Source organism: Odontesthes bonariensis, chromosome 6, assembly GCF_027942865.1.
Source record: "Odontesthes bonariensis isolate fOdoBon6 chromosome 6, fOdoBon6.hap1, whole genome shotgun sequence".
NCBI lineage: Eukaryota > Metazoa > Chordata > Actinopteri > Atheriniformes > Atherinopsidae > Odontesthes > Odontesthes bonariensis.
This window is the reverse complement of record NC_134511.1, coordinates 21,572,416-21,594,218: the sequence shown is the minus strand read 5'-3', so window position 1 is coordinate 21,594,218 and position 21,803 is coordinate 21,572,416. Positions and strand designations below refer to the sequence as shown.

General features: G+C 40.9%; 1 protein-coding gene across 3 annotated transcripts in view; it reads left to right on the top strand.

Annotated features, from left to right (window-relative positions):
• vps13a (vacuolar protein sorting 13 homolog A) overlaps positions 1-21,803 on the top strand; it is a 35,889-nt gene that overhangs the window by 6,199 nt on the left and 7,887 nt on the right. For 2 of the 3 annotated variants that reach the window (XM_075467867.1, XM_075467869.1), the window contains exons 17-62: positions 699-841; positions 1,129-1,330; positions 1,420-1,534; positions 2,212-2,348; positions 3,233-3,365; positions 3,696-3,813; positions 4,367-4,505; positions 4,690-4,801; positions 5,253-5,428; positions 5,879-6,035; positions 6,202-6,281; positions 6,392-6,451; positions 6,596-6,794; positions 6,906-7,022; positions 7,510-7,613; positions 7,884-8,051; positions 8,185-8,492; positions 8,585-8,732; positions 9,041-9,212; positions 9,695-9,819; positions 9,943-10,112; positions 10,998-11,254; positions 11,455-11,639; positions 11,771-11,914; positions 12,291-12,500; positions 12,704-12,847; positions 13,010-13,111; positions 13,212-13,364; positions 13,459-13,717; positions 14,104-14,264; positions 14,383-14,486; positions 14,603-14,918; positions 15,012-15,148; positions 15,407-15,701; positions 16,034-16,138; positions 16,252-16,398; positions 16,544-16,675; positions 16,792-16,925; positions 17,768-17,836; positions 18,979-19,111; positions 19,559-19,616; positions 19,906-20,077; positions 20,476-20,629; positions 20,880-21,026; positions 21,501-21,582; positions 21,705-21,774. In XM_075467867.1, coding sequence (XP_075323982.1) covers positions 699-841; positions 1,129-1,330; positions 1,420-1,534; positions 2,212-2,348; positions 3,233-3,365; positions 3,696-3,813; positions 4,367-4,505; positions 4,690-4,801; positions 5,253-5,428; positions 5,879-6,035; positions 6,202-6,281; positions 6,392-6,451; positions 6,596-6,794; positions 6,906-7,022; positions 7,510-7,613; positions 7,884-8,051; positions 8,185-8,492; positions 8,585-8,732; positions 9,041-9,212; positions 9,695-9,819; positions 9,943-10,112; positions 10,998-11,254; positions 11,455-11,639; positions 11,771-11,914; positions 12,291-12,500; positions 12,704-12,847; positions 13,010-13,111; positions 13,212-13,364; positions 13,459-13,717; positions 14,104-14,264; positions 14,383-14,486; positions 14,603-14,918; positions 15,012-15,148; positions 15,407-15,701; positions 16,034-16,138; positions 16,252-16,398; positions 16,544-16,675; positions 16,792-16,925; positions 17,768-17,836; positions 18,979-19,111; positions 19,559-19,616; positions 19,906-20,077; positions 20,476-20,629; positions 20,880-21,026; positions 21,501-21,582; positions 21,705-21,774 — 6,953 coding nt within the window. The remainder of the gene's footprint in view (positions 1-698; positions 842-1,128; positions 1,331-1,419; positions 1,535-2,211; positions 2,349-3,232; positions 3,366-3,695; positions 3,814-4,366; positions 4,506-4,689; positions 4,802-5,252; positions 5,429-5,878; positions 6,036-6,201; positions 6,282-6,391; positions 6,452-6,595; positions 6,795-6,905; positions 7,023-7,509; positions 7,614-7,883; positions 8,052-8,184; positions 8,493-8,584; positions 8,733-9,040; positions 9,213-9,694; positions 9,820-9,942; positions 10,113-10,997; positions 11,255-11,454; positions 11,640-11,770; positions 11,915-12,290; positions 12,501-12,703; positions 12,848-13,009; positions 13,112-13,211; positions 13,365-13,458; positions 13,718-14,103; positions 14,265-14,382; positions 14,487-14,602; positions 14,919-15,011; positions 15,149-15,406; positions 15,702-16,033; positions 16,139-16,251; positions 16,399-16,543; positions 16,676-16,791; positions 16,926-17,767; positions 17,837-18,978; positions 19,112-19,558; positions 19,617-19,905; positions 20,078-20,475; positions 20,630-20,879; positions 21,027-21,500; positions 21,583-21,704; positions 21,775-21,803) is intronic. The other variant, XM_075467868.1, reaches the window with a different exon arrangement.

The following is a 21,803-nucleotide window of genomic DNA, read 5'->3' as shown; positions in this document are numbered from 1 at the left end:
CTCGACAACTCTAAAACATTTTCTTTTCTCCATCCCAACCAAACAGTGTTATTTTTGGGCAAAAATACAAATATTGAATTACATACTATGTATAATACCTAGGGCCGGGCGATATGGGAAAAAGTCCTATAACAATATATTTTTTTTACATCAATCAATATCGATGTATATCGGGTCCATAACTTTAGCATCCACTCGAACCCCTTATTTTCCACTGTGCTTATTATTGGTAGCATGTCTTTTGCAATACAATAAGCTACTGCTTTTGTAATATCATGATGTCTCTAAGATTTTTTTGTCATACGGCGCTGGATAAAGCAGACTCTATGGTCTTCTGTTGCTGCTGCACAGGCGTTGTTATTGGGGGAAGATTAGCACTTGTTCTGGGCTGCATTTGTAAAACGTTTGCGTTCTCCGTGCTCATACGGGCCTCACTGCTTCAGGTGATGAAAAAGATTAGCGATATTCCCTGTCTTTGTGCTCGGCTGCAGCAGCACAAACAAACAAACAAACACGCCACGACTAGCTGCTAGCATGGCTCTATTCCAGCCTCTTGATTGGTCCAGCGCGGCGCAACTCTATCGAAAAGTATATCCACCATGTTTCATATCTCTATCGAGGAAAAGTTATTCCTCGATAGCTATCGTTACCGTTTTATCGCCCAGCCCTAATAACACCCTTTTGCCATTTGCTTTTAGTTTGAGGACATGAAGGTCAATTTCCACATGGAAAGGCTGTCTTTATCTATCAAAGACAACAAGGACAAGAATGAGATCATCAGGCTGACTGTGGGAGAACTCAAGTCCACACTCACACAGAGACCTGGAGCACAAGCCATCAAGTTTGTCAATGCTCTTTGTTTTCAGGCATTTTTTGTATTCCATAGTGTTTGTACTCTATATTTTCACATAGAGGATGCTTTTCTATCTTTCACTTGGTTTCATTCATTTGAAAACATGACCGTAACCGAAATACTTGATGTTTCAAAAAACATTGTGGTTATCAAATTAAAAAGCCTACTACAAAGTAATACCTGACAACACCGCGTCACTCTGTTTGCATCGTAGTACTAGCGCTATATCACTTTCTTTGGATCCTGGCACTGATGCTCAGTTTCTCTTCTATCAGACTCACAGCCCAGCTTAGTTTGTTTGAAGTCACTGGCCTGGCCAGTGACAGGCCTGCACCAACCCTTCTTTCATCAAAGAAGGCAGCTACAGGAGCCGGGACACCGCTGCTTTGCATTCTGTTTGAGACCAACCCGCTGGATAAGAGTGCTAACCAGCGGCTTCATGTTGAATCGCAACCGCTGGAAATCATCTATGATGCTGTGAGTGTTGTCTGTCATGGTAACTGTCTGAGTGTAAATAACAATGAAGCACTGCGTATCAAATGCATTCAATCTGTGTGTCTGTGCAGATAACAGTGAACAGTATGTCAGCGTTCTTCCTTCCTCCTGATGACCTGCAGCTGGATGAGCTCACCAATGCGACCCTCATGAAACTGGAGCAGTTTAGAGACCGCACAGCCACTGGTGAGTTTCTACTGTATCCAGTATTTCGAGCTTGGTCTGAACAGTCCTTATGCACTCAGCATGCCTCAGCCACTTAGTTAATCAGATTCTGGCGTTCCTGTTTATTCTTTGGAAACCGATAGTTTCCAGGCAGTTGTTTACTGGCATTTCAACCTCTTTACATCTCAAAGAGACATGATTCACATTCTCATTTTGTGGATTTAGCAAATAAAATGGACTTGTGTTGATAATCTATCAGAGTTGAGCAGATCAGAAGAGAAACAAACTAAATAGTTAGCCAAATTCCTTCCACTAAACTGGTATCTAAATCCGGGTTTATTTTAGGACTGTGATAATCATCAGAGTTTTGTTAGAATGAAGTTGGGTTTCTTTTAAAGATTGTTTATTAACACAGTATGAAGTGTGCCAACGAGCTGTTTTGCTTCACTTTATTTTCCCCTTAGATGACATGTATAACTTTACCATTTAAAAAAAACATTGATTAAATGTGTAGTGGATTGGTGGCAATATTTATAACGTCAGAATCTAGATTAAATCAAGATTAGCTTATATTGTCATAATTTAGAAAATTGTTCTGCCTAAATCATAAATGTTGAAGTAAGTATTGTATTATTGTACAGTAAGCAAGTTGTTAAATGTGTGGTTCATAACTTGATGATTTTTTTTTCCTATTTCAGGTTTAATGTATGTGATCGAAACACAGAAAGTTCTGGACCTGAAGGTGAACTTAATGGCCTCTTACGTCATCATTCCTCAGAGCGGCTTTTACAACGGTACTCAGAACATCTTGCTGTTGGATCTCGGCCATTTCAAGGTCAGAAAGTGTCAAGTGAAAAGACATTAAGTGGGGGTGAAACTGACCCACTCATCTTTAAAGGAACAGTTCACTATTTAAGACCTTGAGTCCCAGTTCCAGCTTGTTTATCAAGAATAAGAAATGAGGAGACCATTTTCACAACAATAGCTCATTTCTATCCATTTTGGCTGTTTTCGCTGGTCCATCCTGCTGCTACAGACAGGGTTCCATTGGGCACTCTGTTCAATGTCCTTAAAACAATACTAATGTTAATTTTAAAGAAAAGGTCAACTCACCGGGTGGTTAGTGGTATTAAAAAAAAAAATGTCGGCGCATTTTATGGTTTTCCATCTGTGTAATCCGTGTTCTTTGCTGTTCAGGAACTATTTTTCATGCTAAATCACGACGCACGTAAACATCCGCTCTATATTTGAGTCTGAGGCTCTAGCCCTGGCGCAGTGATCTCACAGTGAAAGTGAAAGTGAAAGTGAAAAGTCTTCCATACGGAATACAATTGGATTACAAAATGCTAAATAAAGCAAGAAATAACTTTTATTTTTTTGGGACACACAGGAACATCCACGAACCACCCGGTGAGTTGACCTTTTCTTTAAAATTAACATTAGTATTGTTTTAAGGACATTGAACAGAGTGCCCAATGGAACCCTGTCTGTAGCAGCAGGATGGACCAGCGAAAACAGCCAAAATGGATAGAAATGAGCTATTGTTGTGAAAATGGTCTCCTCATTTCTTATTCTTGATAAACAAGCTGGAACTGGGATTCAAGGTCTTAAATAGTGAACTGTTCCTTTAACTGCCCTTATACTTGTTTTGAAGTCATTACGCGTACGTTCAAAGTTTGAAACTTTTCATTTGTAGAAAACCTCTCGTTGCATTTGCAGATGTCAAGTCAAAGCAGGAAGAATCTGCCGCAGCTGTCTGTGACCTCCAGCAACATCGAAGACATCATATCCAGAGCATACGATAGCTTTGACATACAGCTTAGCAACCTGCAGTTCCTTTACAGCAAACCAGGTACACACAATACGGACACATGGACTGATGAATGAACTTTGTTGAAGCTACAATTTGAAAACATGTGAGCTCAAATTGATAATGAAAATATGGTTCACACCAAAACACAATAAATTTGCAGCACTTGTTTCCCTGATTGTTATACTATATCTCAGCCAAGAACATAATTCACAGACATCAGAAAACGGCATGTCACGGCTTTACGGATGTTTCTCGTTGAAAGAAAAGCTCTTATCACACAAAGACACTGCGCCAACAGGAATATTTCTACTTTTGCTCGTGTGTGTGTCTGTGTCTGTGTGTGATATTAAAAAGTGTTGTTATTCTTAGATGGTGACTGGAAAAAGGCCCGCAAACAGAAACAGTCACCGCTCCACATCCTGGAGCCTGTGGATCTGAAAGTGGTTTTCAGCAGGGCGATGGTGGTCAAAGACTCCCGCATGGCAAAGTAAGGATGTCGTTTTTTCACTTACCCGGTCGACAGTTATGGGTTAAATTTCTCTCGTGGGAAATAAAATGATCAGTGAATACAGGCAAATCGCACAATAAACACTGAACTACTACTACTACTACTACTACTGTATAAACATACATTATGTTAATTATCATCATTGATTAACTTTGTGTTTTGTAATATAGTGAGAATTTCATTTTAAAAACACGTCTTCACTCCACAAAAAAAAAAAAGTTTCCTAATATGTACTTAGAAGCAAGAATTTACACCAGTGAGGATATATTTACAGGTATATAGGTATTGGTCTGGCCCTTATACGCAAGCTAATCCGACCAACGGCAGTCGGCACATCTACGGCATCGCCTCTTTTTGGTGTGTGAAACGCACTGTCTGTACTGTGAGACTTTGCTGAGGGTTGTCATCGCCACTCATGCCACTCATGCCACTCATGCCACTCATGGGCCCCTTGGTTGTCACTACACGTCAGTGTGGTGCTTCAGAGTTCGTGGTGGGGTTAATTTTGTTTCTGTTTGTGATTGTGTTCTAGGTACAAGATGTCTGGGGAACTGCCTCTGTTGTCTCTCCGAATTTCTGATATTAAACTTCGAAGTGTTTTGGAGCTGGTAGACAGTATCCCACTGCCTGAGAGCAGACCTGCTGCACGCGGCACTGCTTCAAATCCAAAGGTAAGAACTATATGTGGCTTTCCATACGCTTTGTAAGGATCAGATACGTTACCTAAGAGGAATAATAGATCAGTCTGGGGAAAGATGCAGGATGTCAAGGAAGTTGTTCTGTAGTTTGTTATGCTGTTCATTTTAGTTAACAACATTTTTTTGTGGGTAATGTTTCAATATTATTACTCCTCAGTCAAAGCAGTCGTTCACACCTCAGTTGACTCCCAGAAGACCTCTGAACTTAGCTGACCAGCGCTCCTCTCTCCTTTTCGAGTCGTGTGAGACCATCAGCATCACCTCATTGGGTGAGACGGTTGTTCACACTGCACGTAAACACAACATTTTAACAATGACATTCTTGCTTAATGTCTTGCGACATCCTACATGCATTTCTATCGTGAACGGCTCTAGTGGCGTGTCACGTGTTGGAAGCATATTTCTGAAGATCCCGCTCCATTTTTTATTTTTCTCTTATTTCGACACGGTGACCTATTTTATCTGTGTCTTTTACTCAAGGTTTTGTTTCTTGTTAGCAAACAGCACTGTTTTTCACAGCCATGCATAGTATGTAACTACACTATGTGTAGTTACATGTTTGCTGTGTAGTTCATTCACTCCCGACCAGTAAATGGACATTTTCCTGAAGCAAACTTTTTATTATTAAATAGTTGTTTTTTTTTATTAATTGCTTGAAATGAACTAGACTGCTGGGTGGAAACGTAAGTGTTCTGTGTTTCTCTCTTTGAAATCTTTCAGGATCGGAAGAAGATTTGTTTTATGATGCTCCCAGCTCTCCTATCGGAGACAAGCAATTTTTCCCAGACAATCCCATGCCGCTCCGCTACGCAGATTTAAGCAAAAGAAGAAGTTTCATCAAAGAGGATTCTCAGAAGAACATGACTGACCTCATCTTGACATTTGAGATCAGTGAGGTACAGAAAGATCTTATTGCCCAAGGTTTCAATCTTTTGTCTGTATTAACCCAAGTTCTTGCCATATGATATTAATGTTGGATATATGGTATTTAATTTGGATTCTTTGAAAATGAAATGAAAACATTATTAAGTAATAAGTGCAGCTCAAATGTCAACTGTCCACATTTCACGCTACATAGTAAACCTGTTTATCTATTAGTGCAGTTATTTCTGTCTGACTACTAATTCTCACGTTTCCACTCTTCAACCCAACTTTATCTCTGTTGAACTTCTTTGGGGTTAGTTTTATTCTTGCACATTGTTGCAAGAGGAAACGCTCTCTGTGACACCTGTTTGATTCTATTTACTATGCTTTGTTTTTCCATGTGTGCGTGTTTTTTTTGTTGTTTTTTTTTCTTTATGTTTAAAAAAAAATAAATCTCTTCTTTTTTTTCCCTTTCAATAAAGTTTTCTGTTCAGCTGTGCCGTGTGTCTAGAGGTCAGGAGGTCACCGTGCTCCACCTGGACATAGAGGGTCTGGGTACTGAGCTGAAGCTGCGCACCTTTGATATGACGTCTAACACCTACCTCCGGGAGATCTGCCTGAAGTGTCCCGAATACATGGGTCAGTAGATACCAGAAGGACTTTTTGTTGCCTGCCTTTTTCATTTGGCTTGTTCAGGCAACTGTCTTCACGTCACAGTTCTTATTATTGATAATGTTGCCAATTAATTTGAGTTGTATCCTGGCCCCAGTCTTCATTTTCAACGCTTAATCTGCTTGCTGTGTAGATACTGAAGAGAAGCAAGTTCAGCTGATCACCACTCTGGACAACACAGAAGTTGATCTGCTTACCTTGGAGTACATCAAGGTGCTTGTGGTCCCCTACATTGATTTCGATCTGTTTCTCAATGTTTCCACTGAATATTTTCAGAATGATGGTAAATAGTCTTCATGTGTAAAATTGGATGTCCTTTCTAGGCTGATAAGAATGGTCCTGACTTCAAGTCTCAACATAACAATACAGAACAGCTCATCAAGGTGAGAGAAAAATGAGTTAACCACCACTTAAAAGTGTTTTCAGTTACATCACATTTTCTATGGTTCCTTTACGAAGATTGGCTTCTTCAACGATGTCATTTTGTCCGTTTTTGCTAATATTTGTTTTCCCTTTTTCCTAATGAGGTGACCTTCTCATCCCTGGATGTTCATCTCCATACCGAGGCTCTCCTCAACACCATGAACTTCCTCAGTAACCTCCTTCCTCAATCGACCAAGAAGGAGGAAGGACAAGAGGAGCTCCCCACCATCCCTGAGGAGGATGAGGCAGAGGCGGAGAAGGAGGGGGAGAAGAAGGAGGAAGTTGCCATAAACAAGAAAAAAAGTAAGTGACGCTAATCCCTATTCGACGCCTCATCAAATCGATCTGAAATACTTAGTTGTTTTGGACATTTTGAATGTCTTATTTGCCGCTCCCTTCACCTTCTTTTCACAGGTTCAAAACGTTCAAAGTTTGCAGATGTGGTTAATCTGCATATCAGAGCTGATCTTCGAAGCTTGAAAGTGTTCATACGAGAACAGAAAGCCAGGATCTCAGAGATCAGTATTGAAGGTATGGAAAGAAAGTTGGTGTTTGATTTGCTTCTGTCATAAAATATTTATCTATTTTTTTTATATACGTTGCATAGTATGAAATGTCTAACTAATAAGTAGAGAACTCTCTGAAAGTTTGCTTTGGCTTTTGTTGACTTCCAACGGGACCCAAGGTGGTGCAGTGATGTGTTTTGAAGTCACATAGAAGCGCAGTTCTGATATTTTGGCTAAAAATTCTTTTCACACCACTAAAACTGCATCATAATTTGATGCAAAAATCATCAAGGTGCACCTTAGACTAATTAACTGGTGGGGTAAAAGATATGCCAAGCCATTTAATTATTAATTAAATAAATACTTGTTAGGTCTAGCCCTCAAGTACATCATACCCAGGACCATACAGAGAGATGCCAAGCAGGCAACCTTTTCCAAAGAAGCACTTTAAGAGAAAGTTTCACGAGTGAAAACAAGTGTATTCTTACTGTTCGACCCTTTCAACACCCCAGGGCTGGTTTCTGAGGTTCTAATGAGGAAAAAGGAACTGGAAGTTCTAGCCAACCTGAAGAACATTGTCATCCTGGACTGCAATAAAGATGCCTTATACAAGAAGGTACATCCTGCAAGTGGCTGATTTACTATCGCCATTACTATACTGGTTGTTTCTGGCAATGATAATTATATTCTGTCAATATTTATATTTATATATGTATGTATATATTCTTTTGTAAGTTAAGTGTTGCCAGTACGTCTTACGTGTTTTATTCGATGACTTTGATCACATTTTACCCCGGATAAGAGTTTTGGCTTCCTCACGGTTTACACTTTACACTTTACACACATCTTCCTTCACTTTAATTCTGTTCTCTTATTCCTTTCCCAGGCCGTGTCTATCGCAGATAAGGAAGTGTTCGCTTTCCGGATGGTAAACTACACAGATGCAACAGAAGGAGACGCTTATCTGGATATGTCTAAAGTTGACACCTCTGTCACACTAACTGTGGGGTGCATTCAGGTCATCTTCCTCAACAAGTTTGTCTCCTCGATACTGGTAAGAGTTTTACCATTTGTGCTTGTCAGTTTTTTGTTTTTTTTAAGGGCGGCATATTTATTGTTATTACTCCTTTTTTTACATTTGCATTTTAGGTACATTTGTATTAATTTCACTGCTTCCCCCCCCCCAGGCATTTATCAATAATTTCCAGGAGGCTAAAGAGGCACTGGCTGAGGTCACAGTCCAGGCAGCAGAAAAGGCTGCGTCAGGTGTGAAGGAACTGGCAGAGCGGAGCACGCGGATCGCTCTCAACGTCCACTTTAATGCCCCTGTCATTTTCCTCCCTCAGTCCTCCTCCTCTTCAAATGTCATTGTAGCTGATCTTGGCCTGTTGTCTGTCAAGAACCATTTTGCCAAGCAGTCCTTTAACAGTGGTACTACAATCCCGCCTGTGGTGGATATAATGACAGTGAGACTGTCTGACCTCAAGATGTACAGGTCAGAGGCCAGCCTTCAGTAGCAATAAGACCTCTAAATACCTGGGTTTTTACATATATCCAATCTGACTCTTTGGTTTATGTTGTTTCCAGAACCACGCACATAAATGAGGGTTTTCAGGGGGAGACTCAGCTGCTGAAGCCAGTCAGTCTTGACTTGGAAATCCAGAGAAATCTTTCCTCCAACTGGTACCACAGCATCCCTGACATAGAGATTACTGCTCACCTAAAGCCCATGAGTGTAAGTTTGATGTGTGGCAGCACAGGTTGAATGATTTCCAGAAACTTCAAAGTTTTTTATTTGATTTTTTTTTTTTTTTTTATCTCGTTACTTGTTGAATTGTTTATCATTCAATAATAATGAGCATGTCCATGATCCATGCTCTTTTATTATTTCACCAATAACCACCAGTTTTTGTTATTAATCCTTGTCTGTTTGTCTTTTCTGTTGTCTAATCCCTGATGGGATTAGGGAGACACTTACAATGTGAATATGATTTTAAAGATGTTCTCGTGTAGTGTCGTTTTAATCGTGTCTGTTCCCAACAGCTGATCCTCTGCCAGGAGGACATGATCGTGGTCTTGAGGACTCTGTGTGAAAATCTGTCGGAGAAGTCGGATGCCGTTCCGACTCCAGCCAGCCGCCCCCCCGCTGACCGCTCCTCTGATTCTGTATCCACCAAAGAGTCCCAGGACTCTGGAGCTTCTGGACCTGCTAGCAGTAAGCAGTTGTGGTTCTACATATTTTGTGTTTGTGTGTGAATATTGGTTCCAAAAAACTTTCATATACTTTAAAAAGCTTAGGCTGATTACTTAGTTTAGTCAACACATGGAAAAATCATCAACATTTTAAAACAGTTTGACTATTTGGAATAATTTAAACGTAAAACGTATTCACATTTAAATGTGAATATTTTGCTCTATTGATTGGAGATTGGACTGAAGCCAAGTTTCAGTGCAATCTGTTGGTTTCCTTAGCTAGGAAACTGTTTTTTAATTGGCTCTATATGAATGAATTGGATTATTTTGTAAGTAATTATGATTACAATTAATTGAATTCCAATTGGCTTGAATTGGACTTTATTATTTAAGTGCCTTGAGATGTAATTTTGTTGTATTTGGCGCTATATAAATGAAACTGAATTGAATTGTTGCAAAACCAAATAAACTCTTTAACCCAATGCAATGATAACGCTGCTGCAGGTAACACAGTGGTGACGGCTGCTGTTGTGGAGACTCAGAAAGACCGCAAGCTAAAGACCACGCTCAAATTACACTTCAAGTTTGACTCCATGACGCTGGTCCTGCACAGCCCTAATGAGAATATGGTATGCAAAGACAAACGTACCTACAAGCAGAATAAGGCAAACATTGTACCATTACATTGTCCTTTCTCATTGTCTGAGATACGTGTGGCCCTTATTGGCTGTATACTTCATTTTGTTTAATAGATACAACTGTTAGACCCGCATGATGAGAAACTGAAGCTGGCAGAGTTTACTTTGGGCACCATCTCCACTTCCGTCCACATGTTCTCCGACAGCTCCATGAAGGCCTCAGTCCGACTCGCTGCGTGCCTTCTTGATGACAAGAGACCAAGGATCAAGATGGTCACCCCAAGGTTCAAGATGACACTCTTAAAATATTTACAGAATAGACTCATCTGTGCCACCCTCTAATTGACAGTGTAGTGAGGTCATTAAAGTGTCATGGAGAAGAAACGAGTCCCGTAAATTTCGGACTATAGAGCGCACCTGAATATAAGATGCACCCACTAATTTTAAAAAGAAAATCCATTTCGTACTTGTATAGGCCGCACCAGATTATAAGCTGCGGGTGTCCACATTGTAATATCAGATATTTACACAGAAAGATGTTACACGTGAGGATTTTAAACTTTTAATTAAATATGTATGGTAACATAAACAAATACATACTACAAATTATTTTTTTTCCCCGAACAGTGTCTGTAACACCGATGGTTTTAACTTAAATACCTATCGGTAACGCACAAATACGTGGCGTAAATTATTATTATTTTTTTTTTTTTCGAACAGTGCCTGTAACACGGCTGGTTAAAAAAAAAAAAAAGACAGTTGCCTTCCAGGAAAAGTCTTTGGTCGCCTTAATTTTAAAGGCTGCATCATATGCATTTCTTTGTTTGTTTTCCATGTTGAGGGTGAGTACAAATGACCGATTTACAACAATTTAGTAGTGTAAGTGTGTTTGATTTATCGTACAACCACATTGGACCCCTGTGAACTATTCATTAATTTTATTGGACTAATGTTACGAGGCAAAATGTTTTTGGCGGCATGAAAAACCGTATTATAAGCCGCGGTTCTCAAAGCCTGGGAAAAAAGTAGCGGCTTATAGTCCGGAATTTACGGTAATGGCTTTAAATGGTGTTTGACAGCAGTTAGTTCCTCTCCTACTATTGTATTGAAAGAAGAAAAAAACACAAACACTTTATCTTCATACTAAGCTCTTTCATATACTCTGACAGGATGATGGCTATGCGTCCTGGGGCAGAGCAGAACATGATGGTGGAGGTGAATTACCGCCAGGGACGTGACGGCATCACCATTGACACAGTGGTGCAGGATGTGTACCTGTGTGCCAGTATGGAGTTCCTGCTGACGGTGGCAGAAGTCTTTCTCAAGGCCACCCAGCAGGGATTTCCACAGGGGCCACAACCCAAGAACAGCGCTGGTGCCGGAGAAAGGAAGAACATTAACTCCTCAGTCGCATCTAAAGACTCCAGTGAGTTGAACTTATTTGTTTTAATTATGGAAGCTCCCAGTTAAACATTAACATTGTGTTCATCTATTCATTGATTCTTACAATGTTTTACAAACACTGTTTAGTAGTGAATTATGAGCAGTAAGGATGATTTGAGAATGAATATCGTTCATATGCCCCATCTAAACTAATATATGACCGATACCCTCTGCTGCTCTCAGGCACAGCTCCAGCTCCAGTGTCAAAGATGGAGATACAGGTTGTGGTGCGCAACCCAGAGATTGCATTTGTGGCTGACTTGACACGTGCTGATGCCCCATCCCTGGTGATGACCACGCAGTGTGAACTCGTGATGAAAAGTGGTCCAGAGGAGTATCTCATGACTGCTATCATTAATGACCTAAAGGTTGGCATTTTGATTCTAATGTAACTTTTAAAAAAAATCTTTTTTTTTTGCAAAGGATTAATATACAGACATATGTCACTGCATGCAATGTTAATGTTCATTAACAACACATCTGATTGCTTTTATTTTAGGTGATGGCATGTCCGTTCTTAAGAGAGAAGAGGAAAAACAATGTGACCACCGTACTGCAGCCGTGTCAGGTGTTCTTTCAGAGTTCTCAGACCCCAGCCTCCCCTCAGGTTATGGAGATTTCCATTAATGCTCTCTCACTGAAGGTATTTGTTTTATTATTTTTACAACACATACACAAGGTACAAATATGTCCTCAAATCTAAATTTCCTCCAGTTTCTTTGTAATTGAGCATCGACCCATCTTCCGTTTAATTTCCGGCCTTGTATGCATCCACTTGAATAAACAGAAAGTCAGCATATCCTGTTAAACCGCTTATCAGAAGTAATTCTGCTCATCTTTGTTCAGTATTTATTTTTTTTATCTAAGAACCATAAAGAGCTGTGTCACAATCAGGCAATTCTTTCCACCTGAGCTCTGATAGGTTCATATGGGCTATTTATGGTGGAAATCGTGGCATCAAGGGAATGTTTATGTAAAGGAAGTTGGCCGAGGGGTAATATGTGTAACTCTCTGCTCAGGTATCTCCAATCATCATCAACACAGTAATTACAATCCAGTCAGCACTGACTCCCAAACCAGAGACCCCCGAAGAGCTGGACAGCCCCGTTCCGGTGGATTTGTGGCAGAAACGGAGCTGGAAGGAGCTCAAACACTGGTTCTTAGAAGAGGAGGGGGATGAAGACATAAAATCAACGGTCCCACTGATACCACAGGGGGAGTCATTAAAGGTATTTAGCTGCATTGCCATAAAATTGTCTGCTTTGTTTGTTTGTATTTTTTCTTTTGTTTTATTGTTTTATTTATTAACGTAGTATTTTTCTAATGTGGCTTTCTGTTCTATACACAAAGTAAAAAAAAATAATAATGATTTAGTCACAGTTTGATGCTAAAACACGGTCTGTGTTGTGCCACTGACTCTTTGTCCTTGTAGGTGGTCATAAAATCGATCTGTGTGGCTCTGGAGGCTGGAGTGGGACACCGCACTGTCCCCATGCTCCTGGCCAAGTCCTCCTTCCACGGAGATGTGAAAAACTGGTCCACACTCATTAACTTGCGTAGTGAGCTTAACCTAGAGGTAACAAACAATAAGCAGAGCTGTGTATTAATAAACCTGAGAACATTTCAGACTAGTCTTACTCATATTTGACTCATATTTTTTGCTTGACAGATATGCAAAACTCATGTTACTGTAGGATACCAAACTTTTGTTGTGCTTTGTAATGTGCTTTTTCTTTAGGTTCACTATTACAATGAAATGATGGGAGTGTGGGAGCCACTGCTGGAGCCCTTAGAAGATGAGACAAAAGATGGATTCAGACCGTGGACACTGGAACTGACGGTTCTGACATAAAGAAAAATGCGCACACACACATTCCATAGTACTGCATGTACTCCTAAAGATATATAATGAGTGTAACATTTCACTTTACTTTAAACAGATGAAGAAGAAGCCAGTGAAGCACACGGGTTTGCCAGATGAAGTGGATTTCAATGTTCCAGACTATAAGACCGTCATTGTCATCAGCAGTAAAGACCAGCTCAACATCACACTCTCCAAATGCGGACTGGCCATGCTGAGCAACCTGGGCACAGTACGAAAAGGGGGTAAAAGGGTTGTCATCATTCTTATATGACGCACCGAAGTGCATTAAGACATATAATCTGTGTGGTTATGTCTTTGTCCAGGCATTTGCAGAAGCTGCCAAAGAGACCGCAGAGTGTTTTCAAAAGGATGAAGCTCCATTTGTTATGAAAAACAGGCTGGGCCTGCCTGTTTCCGTCCGCTACAGTGAGATGTTTTCACCCATCGACAAGCACGGCACCAACAACACAGTGAACCTGCAGGATGGTGAAACTCTCGGGATGGACTATTCAACCAGAACTGACTCGGATCATTTCTCAGCCATGATCTCCCTAAGTGGAAAAGACTACTACATACAGCCTAGTAAGTTGCAGGTTACGTTAACAGGGATGCCGTATTTTGTTATCGCTTGGTAGTTGTTGCAGTTCAGCTGCAATCAGTACCAGCAACAAGTGTATGAAAATGCAAAGACTATTCTATTAATGTATTATTTAATTAACACATACGAGTTTTGTCATCTCAAGCAGATTTAGCGCTTGTTCTTGAGTCAATAACACAGCTTTACAAGATATTTAAAGGACTTAAAGTCAGTCAGATTTGCATCTCCCTCCTTATCTTACCCATTCTAACCTCAGCTTTCAACACTGTTCAACAAGTTTAATGATAATGGCGTCTCTCCCCTGGACCAAAATATGTATTTCTTGTCATTCTTGTCATGAAACTTTTGTTATCTCTGCTCCTGTTTTCAGCTCCTGAGAGCCACACCTCAGCCAGTGTGATCCCCCTGATCAAAGTGGGCAGGGGAATGTACAGCGTCATGCACAAAGACTCAGGAGTCACTCGTTTCCTGGTCTGTCAGATTAACTCTTCGAAGGGCAGCAAGTACATCAAGATCCGCTCTCCTTTTCAGGTGCATCACTGACCACACTGCATGTTCTCATTGTCTTCATTTTTTTAAATTTTTTTCCTGGGAAAATTATACAAAGTTGATCGTTATTTATGTTTTTTTTTTTTTTTTTTTTTAACAGATCATCAATCATTTCTCAATACCATTCAAAGTTTTTGAAGGATCCGTTTGTCTGGGTACAGCTCTCCCTACTGAGGAGTTCTGTGTGCCTCTGGACTCATACAGGTGCTTGCACATTTCTGCAGACTTATTACTAGACTTTCTTTTTTTCCACGCCTCTCCCTCGCTGCCCAACACAAACACCCAACTTATTTATGTCTACTCTCTGCTGCCCCCCTCAGGTCTGAACTGAGCCTTCAGCCAGTAACGACAGGAGAAGCCGATGATCAAGCTGAGGAGTTTGAGTGCTCAGAGGGCTTTAGTTACGAGGATTTCAACAACAACCAGCAACCTGAGAAGCGCCTCCAGCAGACCTGCCGTCGCCGTGGGGATCAGGGTGGCGTAATGACCGTCAACATGGTGCCATTAAAGGATGCAGTAACATTCAAGGACACTGGGGGTGTTGGGGAGAACTTTGATGTGCCCTTTGTGCTTCACCTGTGGCCTTCTGTCCTGCTACGCAACCTGCTGCCTTACCCCATTTCCTACAAACTGAAGGTAGTTCAGTTTATTTTCCTTCAAAGTTGTACTGAATACACCAGATTAAATGTTGTAACCATTGCTGCTTTCTTTCTGCCTGCTGGTGAGCAGGACAGTGGAGTTGCAACCCCTGAGGCTACTCTGAAACCAGGTCACTCGGCTCAGCTCCACACTGCTGTTGTCAACCAATCAAGCCTCGATTTCTGTCTGCTGGACTACTTGGCTCAGGATTGGTCCTCTGAATACAGGTCTAATTAAATCTTATTTGTTGGAACTATTTAGATTTTTCATCATGTCATTATTCCCACTTAAGTCTATATGTTCTGAGTATATTTGTTACAACTTGCAGGACAAAAAAGTGTTTCCAACTCACAGTTGTTCCACTTCTCAGATGGACTGTTTTATAGACAAAGAGAAACACTTAAGCACGACTTAAATTTCCGTTCTCTATCTCTCATCCTGTAATTACATTTCAAGTTAAAAAGATGAGTGATCCTGTCTTACAGTCTCCGCAGTGACCAGGAGGAAATCACCTTCATTGTGTTCCAGTCTCTACAAGAGGATGATGAAGACGATGGAGAAGGGACCGAGAGGAAGAGGGCTGAGTTGGACATAGCAGTCCATGTTAAATATGATCCAGGACAGACTGTTATTGCCATCCACTCGCCATACTGGTTGGTGAATAAGACGGGCAGATTGCTGCAGTACAAGGCTGATGATATCCACCGCAAACACCCGCTGGACTATGACATGCCCCTGCTCTTCTCCTTTAAGCCTCGGAACTTCCTGACAAACAACAAGGTAAGAAGAGAAAAGCTTCATCTCAAGTTCAAGTTCAATACGTTTTCCTGCTGCCCATCTGTGTAATGATTCTCGAGTTATAATTGATAAGTAAGACATTTTGAATGATCCATCTTTCCGAATTCTGAGAGAAATTCTTTGACACTTTCAATCTACTCATCTATTCTAAAAGTTCCTGGAGAGCTGCTGCTTTCCTAGTTGTGCTTTTGGTGTTTCTTTTGTTGTTGCCCGAGATACTGAGTTGGTTGAGTTGGTTGGTAGTATACACGATGAATAACTTTGGATCCTTCTTTCCTGTTTATATGTGTGATTTAATCCTCGTCCATTTTCAGGTCCGTCTAATGATCTCAGAGAGTGAACTGTCCGATGATTTTTCTATGGACACAGTTGGTAGCCATGGAGATGTGAAATGTAAAGGCAGATACAAAGACTATTTGGTGAGATTTTTGGACTATAAGCTGACCTTCAGGTATTATTTGTTGACTTCTTTGTCGAGGAAGCGCGTTATTATAATCTATTGTATTTTTGTGGGATGTCTGTTTGCTCTCAGGTTGGTGTCAAGATCGATGCCAGCAGTTTCAGTTTGACCCGCATTGTGACCTTTGTGCCATTTTACATGCTGGTCAACAGAACCAAGCACCGTGTCTTCATATGTGAGGAGGGGCAAGAAAACTGGACTGAGGCACAGCCAGAGCAGGTTTTTTATTTGATTTATTTACTCTGCTATTTTCTTTTGTGCAGCCATTCACCACACATTCTGATTAGACAAGCCATTTCCCATACGTAGGCATTTTGGCAATCTTACTCTGTTATTCAAGGCCGTTTTATTCCCCTTCATTTAGTCAGCCGTTCCATTCTGGCCTGAGAACGACGCCAAGCGGCTGAAGATCAAAGTAGATGGTTGTTTAGCACCTCCTCTGACTATCGACTTCACACGACCAGAGAACTGCCTCTTGCTGCCTCTGGACAACTCTGTGAGTAGACGCACGCATACGGTCGATGCTGTGTTGTCATTTTTTGCTTTAAGCAGCTGCTTTCAAGAGCGTACTGGAAAGCCCCTCCAGACCGTTGTGTGTTTCTGTTGTTGCAGGTGGGTGGGCTCATTGTGGACGTCAATCTGTCAGAACACTCGGCCACAATCCGTTTCTCGGAATACCATGACGGAGCTGCCCCGTTCCTCATCATCAACCATACCAAAGACCAGATTCTTCAGTTCCATCAGAGGTGAGCAAACATGATTAAATAACCTTTGTTGGCCATGCAGTTTTATGCCAGCACTAAATTCTCAGTTTGTTAACACAAAAGAATTTGCATTTGCTGATGGCACTGCACATATATTTTTTGTAAATTGACTAAATTGACTTTTCATATCTCCTGTTGTTTTGTGTGTAAACACATTTTTTCACTGCAGCATATCCCCTATTTACAGCGCTTCTTTGGAGGAAGTTGTTTTACCTTTTAAATGTTTCATATTCTGGATCTGAACTGAGCCTTCACTATGACATGTCAACAGACGTTTTCAGAGAAACGAGTTCAGTGCTCTGTGCCTGGTGCCTACCAATTTATTCAGCTTGTATTGTTTTTTAAGATTAAACGGTAAATATTTATCACTGACATAGTTCCTTGTACCAGTTTGTACAAAGCATTTTATTTATTATTCTGTGTCTCTGGTACACGCACTCACAAATGCAGTTGCTTGTTATTTTGTACAAGTAAACACTATCATACGAACACCGTTGGGCACTTGGTGAGCAGTGTGCGGTTAACTGTCTTCACCGCGGACACGCAGAAAGGCTGGAGATGAACCTGCCGACCTGCTGACTGGTGGATGACTGCCCTACAACCTGAGCCATGGCCATCTGATTCCAGTGTTTCTATGTTGTCTCTTACGTCTGTCTTCTCGCAGTTTTTGCTTTAGACCGAAGCATTTGCAGTGCATTCATATATCTTCTGCATACTTGTTGAATAACAATGCTGTTTCCACTTTGCAGAGTCCTTAAACTTTTCAGTTAAGAATAACTGTGTGTGTTTTTGCTGACAGCCACTTATGTTTGTGCGTCATGCAGTGCCCTGACGGAACCCACATGGGTGGCTAATGAGCTGCTAGACCTCTCCTTCTCAGGGGAGGAGGAAAGGTAGAAAAATATGTTAAGGAGAAATTCTTCTGACACACTCTGAACTCTGAAGAATTAAGGCCTTAAGTGCCAAAGTTTCAGATCAACAAAAAACTTGTGATAAATACACAAATAGACGTAACAACACAAAATTGTATTTGCGGTTGTGTGGAATTTACAGTGGATAACTTTGGGAGAATCTGGGATGATCCAACAATGACATTGCGTGGACAAATGCAAAGCTCAAGGTTCAGCAGGAAAAATGATCAATGATGAGCACATTTTGTTTCAGCCAATCACGAGGCAAGCCAAAAGGCAGCCACACACACTTAATGAAGCGCTAAGATGTAAACTGGTGAAACGGTGGCTTTGAAGCAACAACACAGTTGATATTTGAGTGCAGAGTGTGGTCAGAAGAAGAGTACAGGTAGAGACGTGTAGGAGAATGCACCCTCAGCTGTGAGTGTGGATTGTCTGTGTAATCTGCTCCTTTTTGCAAAGTGACAACAGGTCACACAACGACACGTCACTTTGTCACACCCAAGTTATTTGTATATAAAGAACCTTTTGGCACTGATCCAGAAATATGTTAAATATTACAGGAATAAAGTAGAAGGAGCAGGTTAGACATCTAAAGCCATTTACGCTGTTCCTGAGATCTCTGTTCTGTGTCACCTATACTTCTAGAAATGGTAGTTTTGATTGCTGGGATTCTGCCAAAAGAATCATGCTTTCCGCTTCCTCCAGTTGTTCTGTGATGTTGATTATTAGATTGCTTGTTTTCCCATTTCTCCTTTCTTTGTTTCATTTTCTCATGTCTCCTATATTTGATCTGAATTGAGATGACTGATCAGGGACGTATATTTAAGACCGAACTTTCTCGGAGGACCTTTGGGGGCTTTGGTCGACTTGCCAGTGTTACCGTCGTGTTTCTCTCTGAGCTGCTTGTTTACTCTCACAGACGAGAGGTTTTGGTTTGGAGTATTGTTTTATTTTCGGTGGAGGGGCTCTGTTAAATCGTCCTCTTGTTTCACTGTTACTCCGTCTTCCTTCCTTGTCTTCTCGTTTCAAATCAGTGCAGTATACATATTTTTTTATTGTTCCAAGTCACGTTACTGGAATAAACGCTTGTCTTTGTCGGGATGCATCTCATTTGCATGCAGCTCTCAGAAGGAGGCAGAGCAGGAGGAGCTGGAGGCTGGGAAAGCTGTGCACTACGCCTGGATGGAACCCACTGGGTCTCGAGAGCTTTGCTGGAAGTGTGGCACCTACAGTGGGAAGCTGAACACTGAGAAGGTAGCGTACCTGAATCAGATTGTTGTCTGGGCCTGAAGTTAAAAACGGAAGTGCTGGTAGTTTTAAAGCGAGTAACAGTAGTAGAACGGCTAAGTGAGTGAACATGACTGAAATCACTTTGCTACACCCATTTTTGGTTGGTGATAACAAAGTGGTATTAATGAAATTTGTAGCAGATAAAGTAATATCACAGAATGCTTTTGAAATGCATTGAAAAGCCATTTAGGATAGCAGATATTGTTATTGATGCTGATAGCAGATATTGATACTGATATTGTTAGTTTAACTTCAATGTAATGTGGTTCTGGAAGAAGTGCCTGTGGAGATCCAGTCGGTGTACTTCATCTGTTTTCTGGAAGGATTGACAGTATTGTGGGTTAGATACAGTTTAATCTATGATTAACTCTAAGATGTGAATGTACAGTTTGTCTCTTGTTGCATTTTTAGGATCTTCGTGACGACATGAACAACGAGGGAAAACTTTATGTCATTTCATTTTATGAAGGTAAAGTTGGAGAATATTTTCATATACAGCCTTCTTGGATTCTGAAATTTGATATTCACATGAAATGATTTTCATATTTAGCCTTTTTTTTTTTTTTTTTCCCTCAGTACATGTTTGTTGCTGTTAACCAAGACTACATTTGTTTTAATGGTGGATGAAAAAACTTAATAAGGATTCATATTAATCACCCATATTGGGTCTGAGCTTGTGTTTATCCTCAATCATTTTAATAACAAATCACTGAGTTCCTACTTTTTTTTTTTTTTTTGTTGGTCTTGTTGATGCTAAGGTCTTCAGCGTGTCGTGCTGTTCACCGAGGATCGGCGGATCTATAAGCTGCTCTGTGAGAACGAGAAGGTTCAGCTGGCTGAACAGGAAATCATTCTGTCTCTAAAGAACATGGGCGTGTCTTTAGTTAACACCACCACCAGTCAAGAGGTTTCCTTCATTGGGATCACAAGGTACTGTTATCGCTTTGTGCGTGCCAGTAAATGATAAATTACAGTTTGAATTTGCTGCGGAGGTGACAGAAAACATCCCGTCATTTGACCTCGCTGTGTTTTGTTAGACTTGGGTGATGATAGTTTTGCACATTGTAGTTATTGTGTAACTGAGAGCATCGTATGCTTACATGCTGTCTCAGCTCAGTGTCTGTGAGCAAGTGATACAGGAGGAGTTGCTTCCTGTGACATGACATAAATACAGGAAATATACAGGGCGGAGGTGACGAGATAAGCACAGGATCCATTCATACCAGTAGGGGGGGCTGTGTTAAATGTTGGTTCAACTTCCTAACTGTGAATCATGTGGTCGTGAATTTGGCACTCTTTGGTGTTTCTGTTTTCTTGTCCTGTCTCAGCTCTGATGTGGTGTGGGAGATGAAGCCCAAGAAGAAGAAACGATGGAAGACTCTCAGCATTAAAGAAACCGAGTTGTTGGAGGCCAGATTCAAAGAGTACATTGAATCTGGGCCCATAGACAATGCCGTCGTCGGTCTGGAGAACAACTTCCAGGTTACAGTCTAAACATTGCACATTAAATAATCAATGATACAGTCATTTTATGTGATCATACCTTTCAGAATGGTAAAAATGAAAATGGTGACTTTTGTATTAGCCATGAAGGGTGTATACTCATCAATTAACCACTTATAATGAGGCGGTTAAATGATGATGATGACGGCTTGTCACCTTCATCACTTAGTACCCTTTATGTCTTTCAGGCCTAATTGTGAAATTTCATGGTATTTTAATTGTGTCCCAGGTGTCCTTCACACCCAATGGCATGGATATGTGGATGTTTCAGCCTTGTGATGCTCCTCTCAGGAGGCACTTCCTGCCTGGGGTGAAGGTGGAGTACAGCGTCTCACCACGACAGAGCTCCTACCGTGTCCAAATCCACCGCATACAGGTGAAAGGCAGTACCGCTTGAAATGCGGCTGTCGTAATAGCAGATTTTTCACTACATTCACTACACCGTTATCGTGGCCAAAAGAGTTCACCCTCACAGTTATGTGGCTGTATGAAAACATATGAATGGAGGGAGGTAGGTCTTAAAGCGACAGGAGCTAAAACGAAGCTTTTAAGATTGGGTGACACGAGAAGCTGCTGAAATGTACAATATGAGAACAGTCATGTTTTTTTTTTTTTTTTTTTTTGTTTTGTTTTTTTTTTGTTTTTTTAAATATAAAATTGATGTGAACCTGTTCTAGTAGACCTCCAAATAAATCTGTAACTTTGACATGGGCCCCTCCAAAAAAAAAGAAGATCAAATCAGTCTTCCAGCGCCACAAGTGTGCCAAAGGTGCTTTATTGAACACAATTAGGGTCCGACCTCCTTTTTGTCCAAATCCAGGTTTTACATTTATGTCCTTTCTTCCTGCAGATCCAGAATCAGCTGCCAGGAGCCATCTTCCCCTATGTTTTTTACCCTGTGAAACCGCCAAAGTCAGTCACTATGGACTCAGGTTTGTTAACCCACCATCTGTATTGTCTTTCATTTACTGTAATGTGCCCTTATATTTCTGATATGCCCTCGTTGCACTTTTTCTTGGTCTGTAAAATGAGTTAATTTGGATTATTCCTGTAGAACCCAAACCACTAACAGATATCAGCATCGTTACCAGAGCAGCAGGACACTCGGATATCTCTCGCATCAAGTAATTCTTTTCTCACCTCCTTCCCCGAA